The 21,859-nt window shown below is 40.9% G+C and overlaps 1 protein-coding gene across 1 annotated transcript in view; it reads left to right on the top strand.

The window, feature by feature from the left end:
- arb2a (ARB2 cotranscriptional regulator A) overlaps nt 1-19,734 on the top strand; it is a 112,496-nt gene extending 92,762 nt beyond the window's left edge. Inside the window, exon 11 of the mRNA XM_072432504.1 lies at nt 17,676-19,734. Coding sequence (XP_072288605.1) covers nt 17,676-17,836 — 161 coding nt within the window. The 3' untranslated portion in view covers nt 17,837-19,734. The remainder of the gene's footprint in view (nt 1-17,675) is intronic.
- The last annotated feature ends 2,125 nt before the right edge of the window (nt 19,735-21,859 follow it).

Here is a 21,859-nt window from a genome sequence, read left to right as displayed (position 1 = left end):
GTTGATGGCATCACATGTTATGGTGTTATTGTTGTTGAAAGGCAATGTTACTACTTTAATAGTTTCTCTTGTCTGTTCAGTTAAATTTGTTTCTTTTTTAAACATATATTTTCTGTCTTTATTAGACAGGACAGCTGAGCGTGGAATGGGGATGAGAGAGAAGGGAGGACATGCAGTAAATTGTCAGTACCAGGATTTAAACTCACGACGCTGTGTGCTGCCGCCTTAACCGCTCAACCACTGGGCAGCGCCAGTTTAATTTTTTTTCCCCATACTCTAGCTTCTCTTTTGCTCACTCTTTCACTATCTCACACACTATCTCTCTTTTTTGTCCCTCTCTCCCTCTCTTTCTCTCATGCTCTGTCTCTCCTTCTTTCTCTGATAATGTGGTGCACAAGCAGGCCAGAGTTTGGATGATGTAATTTGGGCTAAAGGCTGGGTAAACATGGCTATGACCTTGGTTTTAGATTTGTCAATAGAACTGCGTTAGGGAACAGAGAAGAGGATTGTGTGGGATTGAGAGTGATGAGCCCAGACTATGATCGCTGGAAGTCTCTTTGGCCCACTCAATAAGACCGTAACCTCAGCCATAGCACTGACTTATGCTATTAGTCTCACAAATTCTGTCCTCTCATCTCTGCATTTCTGAACTAGTCAAAAATATGTTGGAGGTTTTTTGTTGTTTATTTTGAGACATTATTATCTCAAATTGGTGTGGCCATAATCTCTGTTATGACTTGGCTCAATGCTGCAATTTAGTAATTGAGCTGCTGTAATTCATTGGTTGCACCTAACCTCAAGTAGCCTCTGCTCCGTTTGCATCATCACTTTTTGATGGCTTCTATGGCAACATTTGATACATGACCACTGTAACACACACTCACACACACGCACTTCACAGGAGCAGCTGTTTTGGACCTGCTCTGGCCCAGATGACTATTTTCACAATATAAAACTTTTCGCGTTTCTCTTACACACAATTCATATTGCATTTGTGTAATACTCCACAGTAGCTCACCTTAGTGGTCATATTATGATGTGTGGTGCATATGCTTTATTACAAGTCAGATGTCAGTTCCTTTATGTCACATCAATGAAGCTCAAATGACTGTCGCTATCACTAACGTTTGTGAAAACTGCCATTCTAAAACAAAGTTTGGTGTTCAGTGGTTCACAGATGGGCAGTGATTAATCAGGGAGGTAACTATGAAGAAGTTTGCAATTAGACTGAAAGCTCTGAGGCATGCTAATTGAATCAGAAAATTAGCACCAGCTCTTTACTGGGCTGTAATAGGCTAGCCACTTGCAGCAGGTGCTAGCCCACTCAGCTGTGGAACAAGGTATTTAAGTCACATTAGTAGCAGTAAATCGTGCCTTGATATAGAACAGTTAGATGTTCTGCTTGTACTGACTACCTCTGACACCAGGAAAAATGAACATGAATTTTCATCTGGCAGGGTATATGCCACGGCAGTTTTTAGAATGAAATTCTTGAATTGAAAAATACATTTTCAATACATCTCAATTCCCAACCCCAAAATCTAAACTCATCTACATTTTAGTGGCTCTGTCCCAGTTCTCTGATGCTGTTTTAAATATTTATGTTGATATTTCAGTTTCATCATGAAAGCTGTTGAAAATAAATACTGATCGTTTTATGACAGCCTTGCCATAAGTTTTACTCAACTTCTGCTATGAAAAGAGGAAGAGGCGGATTCAATGACTAGGCTTTGGTTCACGAGGGAAGTTTTGTGGTTTAGGGCTATACAAGTCATGTTTTAAAGCAGCAGTGGACTATTCATCTTACTGATCATCTAAAACGTTATTACAGTTTCTGTAACAATTGCTTATTAATCAAGAGACAGATGGTGTATATTGATTTATAGAAATATGTTCATTCAACTGCTAATCTTACTATTGAAATGGCTCATTAAGTGTTTTGGTTTGTGTGGAAGTATGGGAAAGTTCAGCAGGTGAAAAACTGGTCCTCAGGTTTAGTTTTTAACCCAGTCTATGTGGGACTGACCTGGAGGTGTAGCGTTCTCTCCACAGGTGAGCAAAGTGGCTGAAGACGGCCAGTGGGACGGGCAAAGCTAGAGGGAAACATAATGTGTATTGTTTTATAGAAGACCATTGGTTCAAGCCCCGCTCGTCTCATTGCAAACTTGACTTTCTCTTCAATCCCTTTTGTTTTTCCAGTTCAGCCTTCTCCGAGGGTTTGGGCTCGAATATTATGCTTATATACCAGTTTACAGGGGGTGCATAACAGACTAGATAAGCATGGTTCAGCAATAATATAAACTATTATAGCTAAGGAAGCGTACCAAGCAACAACTCTCAAATAAAAAAAATATTTCTGCACAAGAAACTGCAATGTCAAATGGGGTGGTGTGTTGGGGCTGCAGTTGGCTTGACACTCTTTGCTGCTATAATGTCCTTAAGACAGAATGACTTAGGAGTTACAATAATGCAATTTGAGTCTTACTCTTTGAAGTGTTCTAACAAAAACAGAACAAGAACAGAGAGAGCAAGAAACAAAAAAAATAACATTAAGAAAGGAATCACAACAAAGTCTTCCAAATTAAGTCAGAATGATTGTTGTTTGATTGTTGTGATTTACATTGTGTTTTCCAATTCTAATGACTTGATTGTCGGTGTAGTTTGTGTCATTCATTTTATTGTGACTTTGTTTTTCCTGCCGCAATGAGTATGGTCCAAAGGTGTCCATGGCAGGAGTTTTGAGGCCCAAATACATAGTTCTGAAAAAAATTGAGAGGGATGGCAAAGTCAAAAACTGTCTGGAGTGCTTAGTTAATCTCAGCCCAATATTTCCGAGCGACAGGACAGTCCCAGAACACATGGTAATGATGGCTTCCTGGCAACCACAGTTTCTCCAGCAATTAGTCATTTCTTGTGAATAATGAGCACTTTGACATAGTGTTATTAAAAAACACGATACAGTTTTCCAAAATAACTCCAAAACCTTTGTGGTCTCCATTGGGATGTACACCTGTATATATTTTTCCATTCTTTACTGTCGAAACAAAATTATTAAATTTCCCATTTATTTTTTATATTGGATCGGTTGTCCAGATTATTAACGCATTTACATTCCTCATTTATTCATTATCATAGACCATACTAATTTCATAGGTTTAATTAGTGCTGGCAATTAAGTGCTATATTTACTTTGCTGCTTAAAAGTATTTAACAGAATACTCGGTCTCATTTTGCATGCTGTTGGCCAGTCTCTTAAGGTTTTAGATTGAGGATCACGTTTTACTTGGACAGTTTATAATACAGTGTTGTATTTGGTTGGTCCTGTCTCGGCATTCTGATGCGGTCTTCCTTTACCTGTACATGTGTTTGGAGTGTGAGGTTATAGGTTCAGAGTCGTCTGTGTGGTGATCTAAGCCTAAGCAGACTTCATGAGGGTTCTATCACACTAGAGATGATACTGCACTGGTCCCTTTAAATACTGCACTCTGATGCAATCCACTGTAAATAGAATAAACCAGGAAGGAAGCTGCTTATTTGGCATCTCCGTCTCAGTCTTGTCTTCCTACTCCCTCATTTTTCTTTTGTTTAGTTTATTGTATTTCTTCTTTTCATGTTGTTATCTCAAACTGTATTTAGACCTGAGTCAAAGTTACATTAATCAGACCCAATCTCCTGTTTCTTAGCTTTGATGCCTGCCACCCTCTTTGCTCTCACCGCAGCCCTAATACCCCTCACCTCGCCTGGCCATAAGTCCTGGGGTCAGCGGGAGTGCCAAAGGTGTGATGAGTGACGTGGCACTCTGGCTGACCCCTGGCAGCTTGGCAGGGCTGCCTCCCTAATGAGATTAGCTGAGTAATGCCGACTCTGTGTCTGTTTCTCCTGCCGCCCAGCCCGGCCCACCCTGGGGCCTTTTATTTAGCCAGCAGCAAGAAAGGGTGTGCCAGCGTTAGCAGGTCGAGGGCAGGACATGGCCCATAAGCCTAGTGGCCTCCCTTTTCCATTTCCCCGGGCGCATCTATCTGAACTGCACAGATTGTGCCTGGATGATTGCAATTTGACTTGCAACAGTTTTCCTTTTGTGTCAAGTTCCATTGTTTTTATTTCTTTTAACCCACTTTCTCTTCAAGATATCAGTCTTATTTTTCTTCAGTGAAACTAATCTCCAAATATCGACCCTATGAGCCTCAGCTTATCATACTGTATGTGTGACTGACTTTAGTGAAATTAAGTGCAAAGCTGCTCTCTCTATGTCAACTAGGTTAGTATTTTCTTACTTGTGTGTTTTTTCTTTGTCTTTTGCACATATCATTGTCACAATGAGTTCTATGTAAAGTAATCACACAGACATTAACAAAGGTAAAAGCACCTGACGCCCTCTTGCCCCCTTAGTCCATTAGCTTACATGTCACTGACAGTTATTGCCCTCCGAGCTGTAAGTGGGCTGAAGTGCCAGTTAAAACAACCCTTACATTATTCAGTGTGACAAAGTTGTGATGGGAGGGTCTGTCAGAGACACAGGTGTGCCCCCCTCAGCTCCCGGGTCAGTTTCACTCTGGACTGTCTGACAGCACCGTGCGAGTGTCAGCGCCGAGAGCCCAGGTGTTTCTGCTCTGTACATGGGATTGCTCTCTAACACCTGCTGCCAAGACCCCAGGGCACAGACAGGTTCAAGTTCCACCCAAACAAACATGCTGTATCAATCGCTTATTAGACATGTCGGTGTGTGGGTGTGCGCGCCTGAGTGTGTGCGCATGTATGTGCTGAGAGGCCAAATGTGAAATCTCAGCTCTTCCTCTATGCTCCCCGTTCTGATCATTTACACCAGAGTTGTGTTACCGAGACTGTCAGAGTATGCTTTGTGCTGTCAGACAGTCAGATCCCTCTTCACCTTGTGATTACTCTCCATCACACCGGTTCTGACATCATGTGTCCCTGCTCATCTGCGGTCACAGGAGAACAAGTGGACAATGTGCCCTCTTCAACCACGGGCATTACTACTGAGTGAGGTGAATTAGCCTTAACCCTTGTACTTTATCACCACTTTTCACATCAGAATATACTCTCAAAAACTCATCCTCTTTCCCTCATTATCTCCTTCAAACCAGGTAAAACACTCACAAAGAATAGATTCATACTTCACGTATCCTAATGCTGATATGAACCTTTAGACAACACAAAGGAAATGGTCTTGAATAAAGTGGATTTCTATATGGATTTTGTAGCATCCATGTTAATCTCCAACGAGCAGCATAATCATAATAGCCACTGCTGGACGCACAAGAGCCTTAATTAACGTGAGACCTTGCCCATTAATGACAGGTCAAGGGAACAGTTCTCACCTTATTCTTTCTTGTCTCTGCTTCTACTAGTCCAAGGTTCCTCTCAGTTTATTAAATGCTTTTCTTTATAAACCTTAAATACAATATAGATATGCTACTACAACTACTCAACTGCAGCCACTGCGCTAAAATGTGAAGATAAAATATGAAAGGATAAAACGTTGTGCGAGGAGGGGGTAATTGAGGTAGTAACAACAGATAAAAGGGGACGGTAGATGAGGATTGTGTGGTGCAGTCCGACATGGCGGCGCAGAGAAAGGAGCATCCACAGGGAGAAGGGCTGGAGACTCCTTCTGGATGGGGATATTGTACCATCACACTCTGGGCTCCCTGATGGGACAGAGCTGCACACAGAGCACACTGCAGGCTGCACGGGGAAGGAAAACTCTGCAGCCCGGGAACATACAAGGGAAGAAGAGGAGACACGCAGAGCACAGAAAAACACTGTTTCCCCAGAGACTAAGAGGGAATTTTCTGCAAGCATAAACACTATGTAGACGGACAAAGGAGAGAAAAGGAATATCATGAAAGGAACAAATGGAAAGACTGGGCAGCATGAAATTGGTGTCTAAAATAGATGTATTTTAACTAATTTTATAAAATACGGTAATATGTAAAACTGTCTGGTCAAACATACAATCTTAAACATAGTGGAGAAAAGACAAATTCAGATTATTAATTGCTGTAAATTTACATTATACATATTGAAATGTGTGTACCACCCTTTTGAACTTAAGCAGTGGGCCTTTATAGAGCCAAGTGTCTTGTCGACTCGTCAGTGATTCTTTTTACAATTAGATGACTAGTCAAACTATTATTTCTGTTGTAGATTTCCCTATCAACCAAATATATTGATGACGATCAGAAATTGTTTGTTCTTAGTCGAGTTAAGTCAATTAATCTTATCCTTAGCCTTATCCTGCATTAAAATACAACATGACCAATATTTTTAAAGAAATAATTAAACTATATATACTGTATATTGTTGTTTATATGCTTTTAAGTTTGTATCTTGGGCAGTTATGACAGTGAGGTTAGGAAAGGTTTACTGCTCTGCGTCAGCCCCTGGGGAGTCTGTAGTTGAACACCAGTGCAAAATCCCACTTGTTTGTTTAAGTGAGAGCTGGCTGGAGAGGATGGGCATGTGGGAGCTTCTCTAAAGAGAGAACTCGTATCACTTAGTCACTGAGAGAAGATAAAGACACGTTTGAACTGTGCGTTATAAATTATACATTGTTAACAGAGCACTATAAGACCTCTGCAGTTTAAATTATGGCACAAGCAAGTTTATCTCCTCCGCTGTCTTCCTTCACACACTGTTTCACCTTCTCAAAGTTGCATTTTTTCCACATTCCAGTCTTGCTTGGTCAGATTTTAATCATAGAAAATAAGATGGAAGATGTTGTGGAAGTATGTCTATTTTGGGGGCTTTCTAGTACTGCTTTACGGTCCATTCTTCTTTTATTCTTGTAAATATTCTTGTAAATATTGTCTCTTTTTTCTCATTAGCATGGTATCTCTTTACTTTAGTCTGTTAAAAGGCCAGACTTGGTTCTCCAACCTGACGCCACCACGCAGAACAGATCATTCTTCTCTTTCTGACTCGCATATTGTGATAACAAATGCAGACAGTTGGGCTGGAATGAGCTTATCAAAAGGTTATCTCTTTACCACAGTTAAGTGTGGACGAGCCTTTATAACAGCTACTATGTTTACATGCATCTCGGAAAATCAAATCTCTGGTAGTTTGATTTGAACAGGATGGCTAAATGCAAATAAACACGGATCTAGATCCCATTCACACATTTGGAGCACTCCAATTGTACTTGGAGCAGTAGAGAAGTATTAAACTCACGGGGCAGTAAACAACCAGGAAAATATTAAACATTGTCTTTGGATTCACTCATTTTAGATCAGCGATGGCACAAACCACAGTCCCTTCACACTTTGACCTGCCACTGGCCCAAAGCTTTGTTTTGTTGTTTTCTTCCAGCCTGTCCAACTCCTTCAGTCAGGGTTTAAGACATCAGCTATCATATCCTACTATACCTTGCTTAAATCACCATCAAGGTTTATCTCTTCAATAAACTAAAAGTCACATCTTACTCAGTTTTCCCTGTTTATTTTTTCCTCTTCCAGTGGAAATATTCTTGTGTGGTTAATCAGTATTCAGGTGGTTAAGTATTCTTAATCTTCCAAATGCTTGTTTTGTGCCTTCCACCATGCGTGTCTTAACAGGCATCACTCTCACTTGAAACATACTTGAAGTGAATACACACTCTGGTGCGTGTAGAAACAGTGGTGCCTGGGAAAGTGATAGCAAGAGAAAAGAAGCTCTGGAGATTGACTTATCTGTGTAGATGTCATTGAGGGGCGCCTCTGCTCTCTCCCTCGGCTTCCCTCTCTCATTCTGCTCGTTCTTTCTCGGCATCTCTCACCTCTCACTCGTTTCCACTTGCTCTCTCAAATCATGCTTGCCTCCAGTGGTATTCAGACAGTCCAAGGACAAAGTGTAGATATGCTGGGAGCAATGGACGGTCCGCAGTGTGTTTGTGTGTGCGCCCCACTGTGATGTTGACTCTTTGAAGATGTTCTCCCCTTGTCCTGACAGATTGCAGTCTCGTTTCTTTCTATTTAATCTCCTGATGCTACATCTGACACATTTACACACACAAACTCATACAAATACATTTAGCTCACCCCAGACCGGGTTAAAAACACAAAGTAAGATTTAAGATTCTCTTTGGGTGCTGGGCTCCGCTCGCTGGTGCAGAGGTCATGCCCCTGTGTTTAAGGACTGTTACGTGTACTACATTTGATATATTTTTGACTTCTCAAGGCGACCGCCACGTTGTTTTAGGGGGCTATTTCCATGAACATCAGAAATATGTGTCTATTTTATTCACGTGAATCAGTATTCTCAACAAGCCACAGGTCTCTGTTATTAAGTCATGCAATGTGTTAATGTGGCCTTGGCTTGTTGGACTAAACCATAGTAGTGAAGTAGATGGCCTCAGGGTTTGTGACCCTGAAACAGACACACACTCAGGATACACAAACCCACCAGCGGCTGACCTCCTCCCTCTGTCCCAAACACACACATGAAATCTGTACTGGAGACAGCCTTCTCCTGCGTGTGCTTCTGACGCGGCTGTTCCGCTCTCTCAGACAAACAGGGGAAATCCTCTTTGTCTTGGCCTGTCCATCACAGGCCATCTCTTCTGTCCAGGCACACGTGGGCGCTTGGCAAAACTTACAGTGACCTCAGGCCAGACTCCAATGTGTAACTGTTTGCTGCCACACATGCACAGGCGTCTCCAGCTCGGTGGCTCCAGTCCGGTTGCACTGACGCAGAGACACATGCAGACAGGAAGTTTAAGGAGAGGCTCGTGTCACTTTGCTTCTCTTAGAACACCTCAGGTCTGACACCCTCTTGACCAGGCCATTTCCTCTTGCTCTCCGTAAACAAGCACATTGTGAAGGTGTCTAGGCTCACAGTGTAATAACATCTATCATGTTTGATGGGAGTTACCTAGACTGGCTCACATATTTTGTAGTTGATTCTTTCTTGTTGACGGAGTTTGTCTGAAGACTGGAGAAAACATGTTTATCTGCCACTTGACTTCATTACTCACTTTGTGCTCACAAAAACAACAACATAGACACATTTACTGACATACAGTCTCACATATAAATGTTGTCCACTGATCTTGTTGAGTGTGTGTCAACTCCATTAGCACATTCCCCGATAGGAGCAGAGCCCTCTTATCTGTGGCGACCCATTAATTACACTTTGTTCCCTTAAGTGATCTATTTCAGACCTGGCCCGCCTCAGCACCTACTCTTCCATCACCACCTCTGGCCTGGCTCTGACCTTTACTCCACTGTCCTCTACCCAACACACTTAAAGTGCCTCACAATGTATGCCATAACAAGGTCATGTGACAAGTAGCTCATAAAAGAAGTGAAATTTACTACAGCTTTTGAAAATGAATGTTCAGTCCACTACTTAGTCTGGAGATTGCAGTGCTGTGGGCCTTTGTCATACTACTGAGGAATAGTGCTTTTTTCGATTGTAATTTGTACAACTACTACAGCATAATATGTTTTCATACATACACACATCTGCTTTTCATAATATGACACTGCTGGTGAGATTCAAGGCCGTCTATGATGGAAATTCTCCTCTTCCTCAGCTGCTTCTCTTCTCTCAGACATTGTGATGTAGCAGACCTCTGCATTTGTGTATGCTAGTCATGTATTGCATTGTTTTGAAGAGGTTACAGAGTTGTCTTCTATAGGGCACAGGAGTTGCATGTTTATGTGATACATAAATGGAGTAGTGTGTGTTGTGTGTGTTGCATATGTTTGTGCGCTTGTGTTGAACAGACTGTATTGATCATATGATTGCGTGTCTGTTCTCCTTCACCACCAGAGTCTTTGGGTTGTTGGCCTCTGCTCCTCGTCGAGGCGTCAGTGTGTATGTGCTTGTGCTTATGTCGGCACATATACATATATATGCATGCATGCAGTGCCTCCAATGCAGTAATAGACAGTTTTTGTGAGGGCCTCTCTTTTCATCCGCACTGCTTTTGAGACACATTGTGCCTGGGCATAGAAACAGAAGCTCTCCATTGGCCCTCAATAGGGCAAAAACAAAACCGTGTCAGGCGAGCTAGCAGCCCCCAAGTGTTTGCCATTTAAGCTCTGACCAATGGTGATGCAGCAACAACAAAAGGCCTGGACATTGAAGGAGGCCCGCACTGTTTACAGTGCTAATGTCTGGGTGGCAACAGAGCCCCTCTACGCACGCACACACACACACACACGCACACACACACGCATGCACACACACACACACGCATGCACACACACACACACACACGCATGCACACACACACGCATGCACACACACGCATGCACACACGCGCACACACACACGCACGCACGCACGCACACACACACACGCATGCACACACACGCATACACACACACACACACACATCCACACACACGCATACACACACGCACACATCCACACGCACGCATACACACACACACACACGCATACACACACACACGCACACATCCACACACACGCACACACGCACGCACACACACATCCACACGCGCACGCACGCACGTGCACACACACGCGCACGCACGCACACACACACACACGCACTCACACACAGAGAGAGAGATCACTCCATCTGTCTTTCAGTTGCCCCCCTGTCATACATTATATTTATTAAAATTGTACTGATTACCTTCAATATCATCGCCAATATTAATTTTGTTTATACTGTTCCTATTTCATAGTTAATTGTAACATTGCTGAGATTTAGTGTTTTCATACAGTTTACACAGTGTCTCTGGCATTTCTGTCTCTGTGGTTTTAGTAGAAAATGGTGAAACAACTGACACATAGAGGTCCTGATGCAGACAAGGGCATCATGTTGGAGCTTTGAATTTTCTCTGATGAACAGAGGGGTGTGTGACACTGGTATCAAATAGCCAGCGCTGTCCTTGCACCAGGGTTATCTTGTAAATACTGCGCTCCAAGTCTATAAAGGCGAGGGTCCTTTATGACAGCCAAGGCCACTCATTCACGTTAAAATAAAAAGCACTCAGGGTAGTCTCGGTGTCTAGGTGGAGAGGCTGCAAATGGGGAAGGATAGATGAAGGGGCAAGAGTGCCATGCTTTGTATAGAGCACTTGGACTCACAAGTTTTTCCCCTCTTGGATTTATTACATTTCATTTAGAACCGCTCTTTCAAATACCTACTCTGAGTGGAAACAAATCTTGATGTTGCATTTGCATTTATTTAAATGTTCCCAAAATAATCCCAAAAGCTGCCCCTGTAGCTACTGATTCAAGTCCCACATCTTTGGATATGTAATGAGTTTTGAGCTTTGATATTTGGTCAAATAATTAAAGCTGTTGGAAGGTGCCGCGTCCTGTCATAATATTTTGTAATCAAGGAAGGGCAGTTGTGGTAGTCGTATTTAATTAAAACCAAAAAACTATGCTATTTATATTTGTAGCATCAAACACTGCATTGTTTTACATTGAGTGCCATACTTTGTAAAATATTTAAATGTCATTATATGTCATATAGTTAGGTTTGTTTTATGGATTCATTAAGATTATGAGGCCAGTTACGTCAAATCACTGAGTTCAGACTGTGCTTCTTAAAGAAACTTTCCTTGTCTACTTTTCAGAAAGTAGGCAAGGAAAAGGGACAAGAATATGTTATTGTGTTGCTCACAGTTGCTAGGCGCTTAACCCTCAGTACTGGCAGTATTTTGCAGTAGCATAACTTCTATAAGACCTTGTTTGAGTACGTTCATATTTCTTGACGCTGACTGTCACCCGGCTGACCTCACCTGTGGTAAAATGCGCTCGGGACGTCGGTGGACAAGGTGCATGAAGTTCAATTTAATTCATGTTTTGACATCTCCATATTTGGTTGCTGCAGTGAAAGTTGCTGTTGGCAGTTTGGCTGAGCTCCCGTCACTTGATTGGCTCCCTCTGACCCCGTCTCCAGTGGCAACGTGTCCTGCCCTCCTCCAACCGTCAACCACCAGGGATAAAATGACATTGTTGACCTTTTCGCATGTCCGTGCAAAGCAGATGACAACACACATATAACTGGCTTCCATATGGATAGGTAACACAATGAGAAGTGTTACAGGCGGCGCACACGGACACACAAACCGACAGGGATCATCTAATATCGGAGAGAGGCAGGCGGAAATCCGATCGTCTGACAACCAGGATACAGATAGCGATTCCCCGCCGTAGATCCATGCACGAGATAGTTTCCACAAAACAGCAGTCTAGTTAAGGTTACACCAGCCAGGGCCCACAATGCACTGCCCCACATCAAGATAAAACAAAAGCTTAGGTTTCCGTCCCTCCAAAATCGATAAGAAGACATGCTGCCTGATAGATTTTTGATGAAAACTTTGACAAGAGGAAATTAGAAAATGTTTACATCCACAAGCAATAATAGCATGCGTATTAACTCTGAGGTGGAGTCTGTTTTTGCACTGATCACATTCTGATGATATCGCCTTTTTTTTTTAATTGAAGCTCATTAAATGTTTAACCCAAAAGTCACTATATTTGATTAAGCACTCGCATCATTGTTTCGAGAAATTCTATTTGCACATGATAATTGTACACTTTCTTGCCTGGGAGTTCTCTTAAAAAATTGAACATGTATTTGTGTTATAAATGAAGTGAAGAAATATGCCCCTCTCACATCAGCATAATTATGAAAACGCAAAAGAAGAGTTTGATTCAAGTAAAATAGGCCATTTGTACACAAGCAATTAACTGGTGAGGCTTTAAATAATGTAGCCCAGATGGAAGCTAATTATAGACAGCATGCTTTGATTTAAGCTTTCTGTGGGAGTATCACTCGAGGCATCACTTTGGCGGTACAGTCACCTATCGTTTGTTTGGAAATTTGTGACAATCAGAGGTGATTACTATTTGTAACACCATGTCGTGTTTGGTGCACCAGGAAGAAAGCATGGCCCATAGCTATGGAGGGTTTTCCATGTTCCCTTTGTATTCAAACTCCACTGTTCCTTTGATAAAACAACTACAGTGGTGGAGCTGGGGGACGTTTTGAGTTTTCTTTTTGCATACATTTTGTTTCCTGCTCCGGTGGAAAGTAACTTGATACTTTTACTCATGTATCTCATGGTAGGAAAAGAATATTTTAGGGTGGATACACATTTTAGTTTTCATGTGTTGAATTAGGTTTTCAAGTTGAACCAATTCACAAATAAATAGTCTCTTTTTCCTTAATAAGATAAGATAATAATATATGTTTTAGGGCTGCAACAAGTTAATTGGTTAATAGCAAATAATCGATTATAGAAATAGCTGTCAACTAATGAAGTAATCGAATAATCGTTATCTGGTCTATACACGGACTCCAAAACATGCCATGGGCTCAGAGAAGAGGTTTTATTACTCAGACAGAGGGGAAATCTGAGTTTAAAATGAAAAACACCCTTTTGTCTGAAACTATTCTCCCCCAGGACGTCCTCAAATGGATTAAGTTCAACTTTATCTGGGGAAAATGTAGTAAAAATCTCATCTTCACTGGCTTGTCTCAGTCTAAACAACTAATCGATTAAGCAAAAGTAAAATACTTGCTAGACTATTCAAGTACTTGTACTAGTATTTGTTGCAGCCTTAAAATTTAGTTGTAGTTTTAAAATGTTAGTGCATTTTAAAGGTGTGAAAAGAAACCTACTTCACTCAATTTTACCTTTTTTTTCCTCCGCATTGTGAGTTTTTCTTATGTCAATAGCTGCAGTTTATAACCTTAGAAGCAGTGTAAACATGAATAAAAAGCTTTGTACATGTTTTGCCTCCTGATGTATTATGTTGTGGCAAATATTCAGTACATAAGTAGAACTCACATACTTCTTTTTGGTACCTTTTTCATGAGCATATAGAAACCATTGAAACGTGCACAATATCAAACTGTCGCATTACCTTGAAAGTGGCTGAGAGAGAGGCTGAATGTGCCGGATCAAATGGTCTCTGTCACATGATGAGGCGCTGGGCAGACAGACTACACACAGTGGTCAAGCACAGGCCAGAGGTGAGGGGCAGGACAGCCACACAAGGGGAGCTTTCACTACTCACCCTGCCCTGCTACTTTCCATTGATATATTACTATCGACATGTGCGCGTGTGCCAGCCATTATGGGCCCCTTTGCTCTAATTGTTCACCGTTAACCACACTGTTAGCATGATTTTTTTTTAAATATTTATTATTTCCCATGACAATATTCAGCGTTATGGAGCTTACAATAATATATTATTGCAATGAACGCGGAACATAATTCTGTTTATAGTTGATTGCATTAATGAAATTACCGTGATTGCATTAAAATTAGCTCAGGATAATTTACAAGAAAACACACGCACACACAATAGGCCTTGAGTGCTCGCTTTATTTAAAAGTCTAATGGATCACAATTACTAAAAGTGCACTGTAAAAAATGTATTGAGCTTCATTTGCTCTGAATGCGCTGAACAAAAACTATTGTTGTTGACCTTGGTGGCAAAGAGGAGAGATGGAAACAAACAGCCAAAGTTGTGGAAGTACAGTTGAAGTTAAAAACAAATGTAGTTTTAGCAGTAGTGGAGATATAGAAGCACACAGCGTCTAATATTGACACAAATTAACATCTCCATATTTTTTTATATATAATGTCAAACAAAAATGTGTTAAAACAAGTCTTTAAACATATTACTTGAGGTTTAATTATCAAACAAATGTTAAAAATCTGTAAAAATGAATCATGGAAGTACATAATTATCACCTTTTACCCTTATTTGAAAGTTTACAATATAACTTTTTCTTTTTAATTAGCGCTTTTTGAAATATATATATTTTTTTTTACCAGAAACTGTTCTGGATCTCCAAAACAACATTCACAAGAGAATCTAAATGTCTATATTTCGCACCTGTACCTTTATTTTTAATTTTTTGTATTATTTTTGTATTATTATGTGTACTGTTTTATATGTTTTCTATTTTATGCACGTGTCTTTAGACAGCTTGTGTTGTAAATGTGCTATAGAAATAATCAACTAAATAAAAAGTACTAAAAACAGTAACAGCACTTAATGGTCTAAACCTAAAAACAACATCAAAGTTTGTTTTATTCCATTTAGCTGTGGATAAAGTACTGCTCATGGTCTGTTAATGGTTTCACTTTACACGCAAGATGGAGCCAGAAGTCACCCCATCGATCGTGGCATCTTTTAAAGATATTACTTTGATTTGTGGCACAGCTGAGGTAATGCTCTCTCGCCCTTTCTCTTTTCGCCTTTAGTGCCTAGTGAAACCTGGTCATTGGATCTTCTCCCTCTAAATCAGCGCTCTTAGCTTTGACAACCTCCATTAGGTTCAGCACACTTTGGCTATTAACGGTTGGGGAGGACGTATGGCTGCTAAGGGTCTATTTAGAGTCTGAGAGTGCAAGCAGTGGATGTGTGGGAATGTACGTTGGGGGGAATAAACGCCTTTTACTTTTCCCCCCAAAACCATCCGCGGTACAGAGGTGGGCGGAGCTTCACGTCCCGAGTCATTGCAGGGCCACGGACTCATCTGCATATTGGCACAGAGACGCCCCCCTGGTGACCCCGAACCGCGATGGGAGATGGGATATGCCGGGTGGAGAGAGCACAGCGAGGCTGGCGGCGCTCCGAAGAAGTTCACCGCCAGTTCAGGGTGAACGGCAGAGCACTGCGGCATTGATCGCTTTCTGCAACAGAGAGGAAAACAAGACAAGAAAATACAAGTAAAAAAGTGAGAGACTGATGAGGCAAAAGGCAAGGGAGAGTGTATGAAGCAGGAGGAGGTGATGGAAAAAGGATCAGACCCGCCTCAAATTGGATATAAATGATAGATTAGAGGTCTGAGAGGGCGGTGTCTTTGTTTCCCTGGAATGGGTGTTATGTTGAGCTTGACACAGGTAGCGCCGTTACCAGGAGTGCGAGGTTATTGACTCTTGTGATTGCCAGGCCAGTAAATTTGACCCAAGGCGCATAACAGAAGTCCATTGGCTTTATAGCTTTGAGAAAAAGTCCCTTATCTCTCCATGATCGAAATCCCTCCTTACATACTTGGACACACAAATGACACACACACAAATACAGAAAACCACGATTGGACCCGCATCGACTAAAAAGCAACATTAGCCACAACCCTCCACGGAAACACACTATCTCCATTAATGCGCTCAGGCAGGGGTCAATCTAATAAACATAGGTCAGTGCGCTGGTCAGCCGAGGCCCGACTATGGCAGCAGACCCTCTAAGGTGCTTCCTAATTGTATCCCTGCGGCCTTCTAGTCTATCTTTTTATAGCCTGCACCACATATGCTGAGCAGAGAGAGAAAGGGAGGAAGGAAGGAAAATCCAGTGAATAAAAGTCTGGGCAAGTTCTAAAAGGCCTTTTGGTAAAGGTCACATTTTATTTGCTAGCAGTGTCTATCAAAACCTACTGGCTATCCTAAATGTGTTATTGTATTACTATAAAGCAACTTTAAAAATGTTTCAATATATATTCCATTCCATAGTATTCTAGATTTTATATATATATATATAGATATAGATATAGATATAGATATAGATATATATATATAGATACATATACATATATATGGTAGGAATATTTCTTTCTAATCTTTCTAGTAAATGCACAAAAGGACAGATGAATAACATTATCTCTACTATAAATGCTGTCCGAACCACAAGCTGTAACAAAATGTTCAGAGGATTTTATCTGGTGTATGGTTTACTTATCTTCCATCTTGTATCAACCCTACACCACTTTTAGGAAGCATGAAGGTTTCTTGGTTTGGCTGCTTTTTACTGGTCTTGCCAAGTGTCTGAAATGATAGCCAAAGCTAAGACGTTATCTGTTAGCATTTTGCAGATTATAAATTGCTGGTTATGGTACATGGACAAGCTTTAGCCCCAAGCATTCTTATAAAAAAACTGTCCAATGACAGGCGAGGTGTTCAATGGCACATTGGTTTAGCTGGCACACTGGGTGAACATAAAAACGGCCTTTGAGTGTGCAACCTATCCAACCAAAGGGCTGCCCAGTGATACGGTAACCCCTGATGCAGACAGGAACCTGAGGCGAATGTACCAGATTTCAAGCTCCAGTGTGACCCCAACTTGGGAACAAGCTAACCCAGAGGAGGTCACAGGGAAACCCAGCACTCCTGCGTCCTGTGTACCACTGTCGGACCACCTGATACGGCCGCCCGCTGCAGCCTCTCTCCAGCTCTGTCTTCACTTTCCTCAATCAGCCCTTTAGAATGAATGACTACCGCTCCACTGGTTTTGCTTAGGGAGCCTATTGTGCATAACTCTGGTTTTGTTCGAACCTCTGAAATGGAAAGACGGGCATGCGTCGGTGTTGATTTTCAGGTATCCGCTTGGATAACATATTAAATCCTTCCCATTGGGCTGATGGGTCAGAGGCCCTGATGGCTCTCATGATTCCTCTGGATTGCATGGTCAAGAGATGATATCTATATATATTACCCTATATTACCCTTATATATATATATATATATATATATTCGATTCCTCTGGGTATATATTTATTTGTTTATATATGTATCTATATTTATATATTTATATGTTTATATTTATATATACCATGTGTTGTGTTGGATACTATTAATATACAATTGGTGGATGCAACCCAAATATTTTTCTATAAATTCTCTCCCATTTGTCATTCTAATATTGTCTTTGTGGTTGTGTGTACACAGGCACAGAGAAGCATGAGCTGACTTCTTGGATGAGTTTTGACTCCATCTTTCGCTTCTTCAATGAGGTCGTAGAGGCGCTGGAGTACGAAGAGTCACAAGAGACCTCCAACATTGTTACCACACGCAGCGGAGCTCACAAAAGCAAACACCAGGATTTGTAGAAGATCAACAACAATGGACTGGGAGGGCTGGGTTTCGGATTAAGATTGAACAAAGAAATACACCTTACATTTCTATTCTTTCCCATGACCTCTATATTTTCCTTGAATGTCGCCCTGGCTCCAAGCTCATCTTGCTGATGTGAGAGCAAAGAGTATATCATGTATAAATCACAATAACGTTTTGCATTACCTCTAGTTGAGTGCGACTGTCAAAGCAATATGAACCTGAAGTGTTAGTGCTTCCCGTGGGCTGTGGCCTAGCTGCGTCCGCGGACCGGAGCAGTAGAGATTAAGGCTGACAGCCACTATGCACTGTGCGCCGGTGTGCACCTCTAATTGTCCTGACATCACACTGAACTGAGCTAATGGCCTTCGTGCCCTCCGTCTGAAATACTCTCACCATCCTCCTGGTCCTAACGCCTGCTCTTCACTGGAGGTCCACTGCTGCGCTCTGTTCCACCAATATCAATGCAACTTTAGTTTCTGGTACTCAAATACCCCATTATGAAATGTCTTATCCCAAACAATTTAATTTGTCTGCAAAAAAATACATTTTTAATTTATTAAATGTTTCACATTTTTAGTAATCATAGATTTTAAAACCTGACATTTTGTAAAAGGCAAACATCAGCCTTTTTTTCTACATTATTTAATTTTTGTATTGATATCATTACATCGTCTGTATTTTATAATTATTCTCAGTCCCAGTATTCACAAAAAGGTTACTGCTTTGTCAGGGTTCTCTGTTCACTACAATTACAAAATATATATATTTGTTTTCATTACGTAAAGTTTTACCACACCACTATTTATACTTTTTAATTAATCTCCAAATTTTGTAATTTTATAACTTTCCTGTAATTAAAAGTATGATTTAAAGAGTTTTTTATTCACATATGCAAACTTCAGATGCAGTTCTCTAATCGTTGGTAAGGTAAGCCCATACGATCTGATTTATTTCACTGTCCTAAGTATAGAATGTGAAAGTCCATCTCTCTTGGATTAATAATATATATATTTCTTCAATTTGCTCTCTGCGTTATTGATGTGTGGAGCTTATTGAATGTGATGAAACAAATAAAACAAGCCCATCCTTTGCTGCATATGAAAACATCACAAGCATGAAGCATATTTAAAATCACTTAAAGTCAAGCATCAAAATAGCTCTGAGAGATATCTCATTTTTACAGGAGCCAGAAGTCAGCTCGCAGCCCTCATAAATCCCCACTATATCCACTATATCGCCTTACACATGTCAGGAAATCCAAGATCTTAATATTATTCTAAGCCTGAGTGATATTTCCTTAGATGCTGTATAAGTATAAACGATCTATTCTACCCCTTATTTTTCGTTCATTTAGACCTGGCAATGCAAAACTCTGCTCATAATCGGACTTTGTGACAAACACTTTTTCCATAAGGCAGGTTTATGAAACACTCAAGGTTAAATGGACTATATTTCACGACATGTGTAAATCTCCAACTGAATAGTAAATCTTGTGATACCTAAGACACATTCTCAAATATGTATTTTGTACTTCAAATAGTTCCTTGTTTAACTTTTTCCGCTGTGCGCTTGTGCCTCTCCTGCCCACTGTGTGTATGGTTTAAGGCTTTTGTGGATTATCTTTCCGCTGTAATGAGACAACTGTGGCGGATGGTTGCAGGCCTAATTTCCTTTTAATTTGATTCGGATCTCTCCAGGTTTGAGCAAAGACATTGGCTTATTATTTGATTTGATGAGTTTTGTTTGTAGATACCATTGCTCATCTTTCATCTTTTTAGCTACGAACCTCGATCGGTTCTTTTTTCCTGCTGTAATTTGTATATTGTTGCCTTAGGAATAAACAACATACTTCTCAGTGTTTTTAATAATAACCAGCAAGCCATATGTGAATGGAATTAAAGAAGTAAGAGCAACCAAATCTGAAACAATGTAACAAGTTTCATTGGTAGATGCTTAATATGAACTAAGAAAAAGGCATTTGTGGGGGAAAAAACATTTGTACATTGCAAAAAGCAGAATTTACAATGCACAAATGTTCCATTGGTTTGTCTTATTTTTACTGAAATGTCTGTTTTAAATTCTTCTGATGCTCTCTTTTGGTTTGTTCAAACTATTAAAGAACTTGAGAAAATGAAATGACGTGTTGCCTTGTGTTGAGCCAGACTAATCTATGTAATTATTAAATAGATTTAAACAACATATTTAATTACATTATTTGTTTTTTGAAGACAAGTAATTCGTATGTGTTATGAAATATGAAAAAGCCTGCAGCTGAAAGTTGAGCAGGCTACACTAAATCAATAATATGAAACTATGGACAAACTGTTCATTCTGCCAGAACAGGCTTTTGTTCAGGCACAGCGTAAGAAACGTGCAAAAGTGAAACCTCTGTTTTGGTCATTTAAAGAGAGAGCGCGTCCATCCATTACGCACAGATTTTACTGCATAATTTGTATTCACGTCCTTAAAATGATCATTAAACGCCCCCTCAATAAATCTTTAGAAATCTTCACCAGCAACTTCTAAACAAGTGCAACCATCCGCGTCCTCCTTGCTCTGTGTCAGCCTGATTAAAGGAGCTATTCACGTGAACAGGCGCACAGCAAGTCCCCAAAATCCACTCCGGGCCCAGAAAGCTCTCCAGCTGAACTCAGAGTCCGGCCAAAGCTCTTACGCCTTTTGGAGTTTTAAACTGTATTTTTGACTCAATTTAAACAGCGGACATTCACTTTATCAATGATTTGTGTTTTCTGATTTAAGTAACGAGCATAAGAAGGATCTCAACGCGTTCTTTGATTGGATGATTGATTGATTTCAGACACGCGACTCATTTTAAAATAATATTATTGACGCAGTTGCGCGTTTCGACTCAAATCTCACGCGTCTTCGCAGGTGGAGCGTTTGGCTCAGCCTGGCACGCGGGGGGTGGGCGGGGTCGCAGCGCTAATATGAAATGGTTTATTCTGAGCAGAGAGGATACAATCATGTGTTTGACATGTTTGAAGTAAGTTGGAGGAACCCAGTGATATCTGAATGTTTTGTTAAAGAGGATCGTGGTCACGCTCGCTCGCGCCGGCGCCTCTGATACGCACCAGAAGATGAACTCTCCCCAAAAGAAACAGGCACTAAGCAAAGTTGGAATGCCACCCTTCTGACAGCCCCTTCACGCGCACGCACACTACTCCAGAGGATCACTGTCAGATCTCTATTTGCATAATTATATGCTCAGCTAAGAAGAGAAAACTCACCCCCAAATTTTACGGGTCAGTTAACTGCAACAATCAATGTTTTAACGGGTGTAACTAAGAAACTTAGAGAGAAGAAATGATGCCGGGAACTCTCTTGTTCCATGAGTTCATTATTGGCGTGACTGCTTAAAACTATATATTCTCAAAGTTAGAAAAAAAAATATTAGCACCCTACCCCCTCTAAAACTCGTTCCCTTTTCTTTTTCTTTGAGCAAATACTTTTCATCAGGCTCCATTGAGTGAGGCAGAATGCGCTTTAAGCTCATGGTGTATTCAACATTGTATCCCCTTCTTTATTTGCGCCTCCTTTTCGCTCTGCCTCGGCTTCTCTGGGCTCCAAGTCTTTAATATGAGAGAGGCCCTTATATACCACATATAACTCGCTGGTTAGACATCATTACATATTCATTGACTTGCAGAGAAAGCCATTTATTCCAATGGCAACAACTCTTCAATCTCCTTTTTCCTAATAAGGATCCACAAACACTTTGTGTCCAGAACAGCACATTTGGAAAGTAGTTTTGCATGTCGGTGCACAGATGCACGGGGTCTCAGGTGGAGTGGGCCACGAGCTGATAAAGAATGGCTGTATGTTCTTAAATGTAACCCTTCACTGGCCATAAGGTAGATGTTCAAACAAAAGAAAGAGCGCAGTGATAAATGAAAGTTTTTCTAGTCCAATAGAGTCCATGACCCACCACCTGTGTCCCGTAGAAAAATATATATGGCCATGAAGCAGTATGCAGATGAAACGCCAGCAAAAAATAA

Source organism: Eucyclogobius newberryi, unplaced genomic scaffold, assembly GCF_026437365.1.
Source record: "Eucyclogobius newberryi isolate DKJ021-1_F unplaced genomic scaffold, fEucNew1.0.hap1 SCAF_6, whole genome shotgun sequence".
NCBI lineage: Eukaryota > Metazoa > Chordata > Actinopteri > Gobiiformes > Gobiidae > Eucyclogobius > Eucyclogobius newberryi.
Note: the sequence above shows the minus strand (reverse complement) of the source record. Positions and strands in the feature narration are given on the sequence as shown.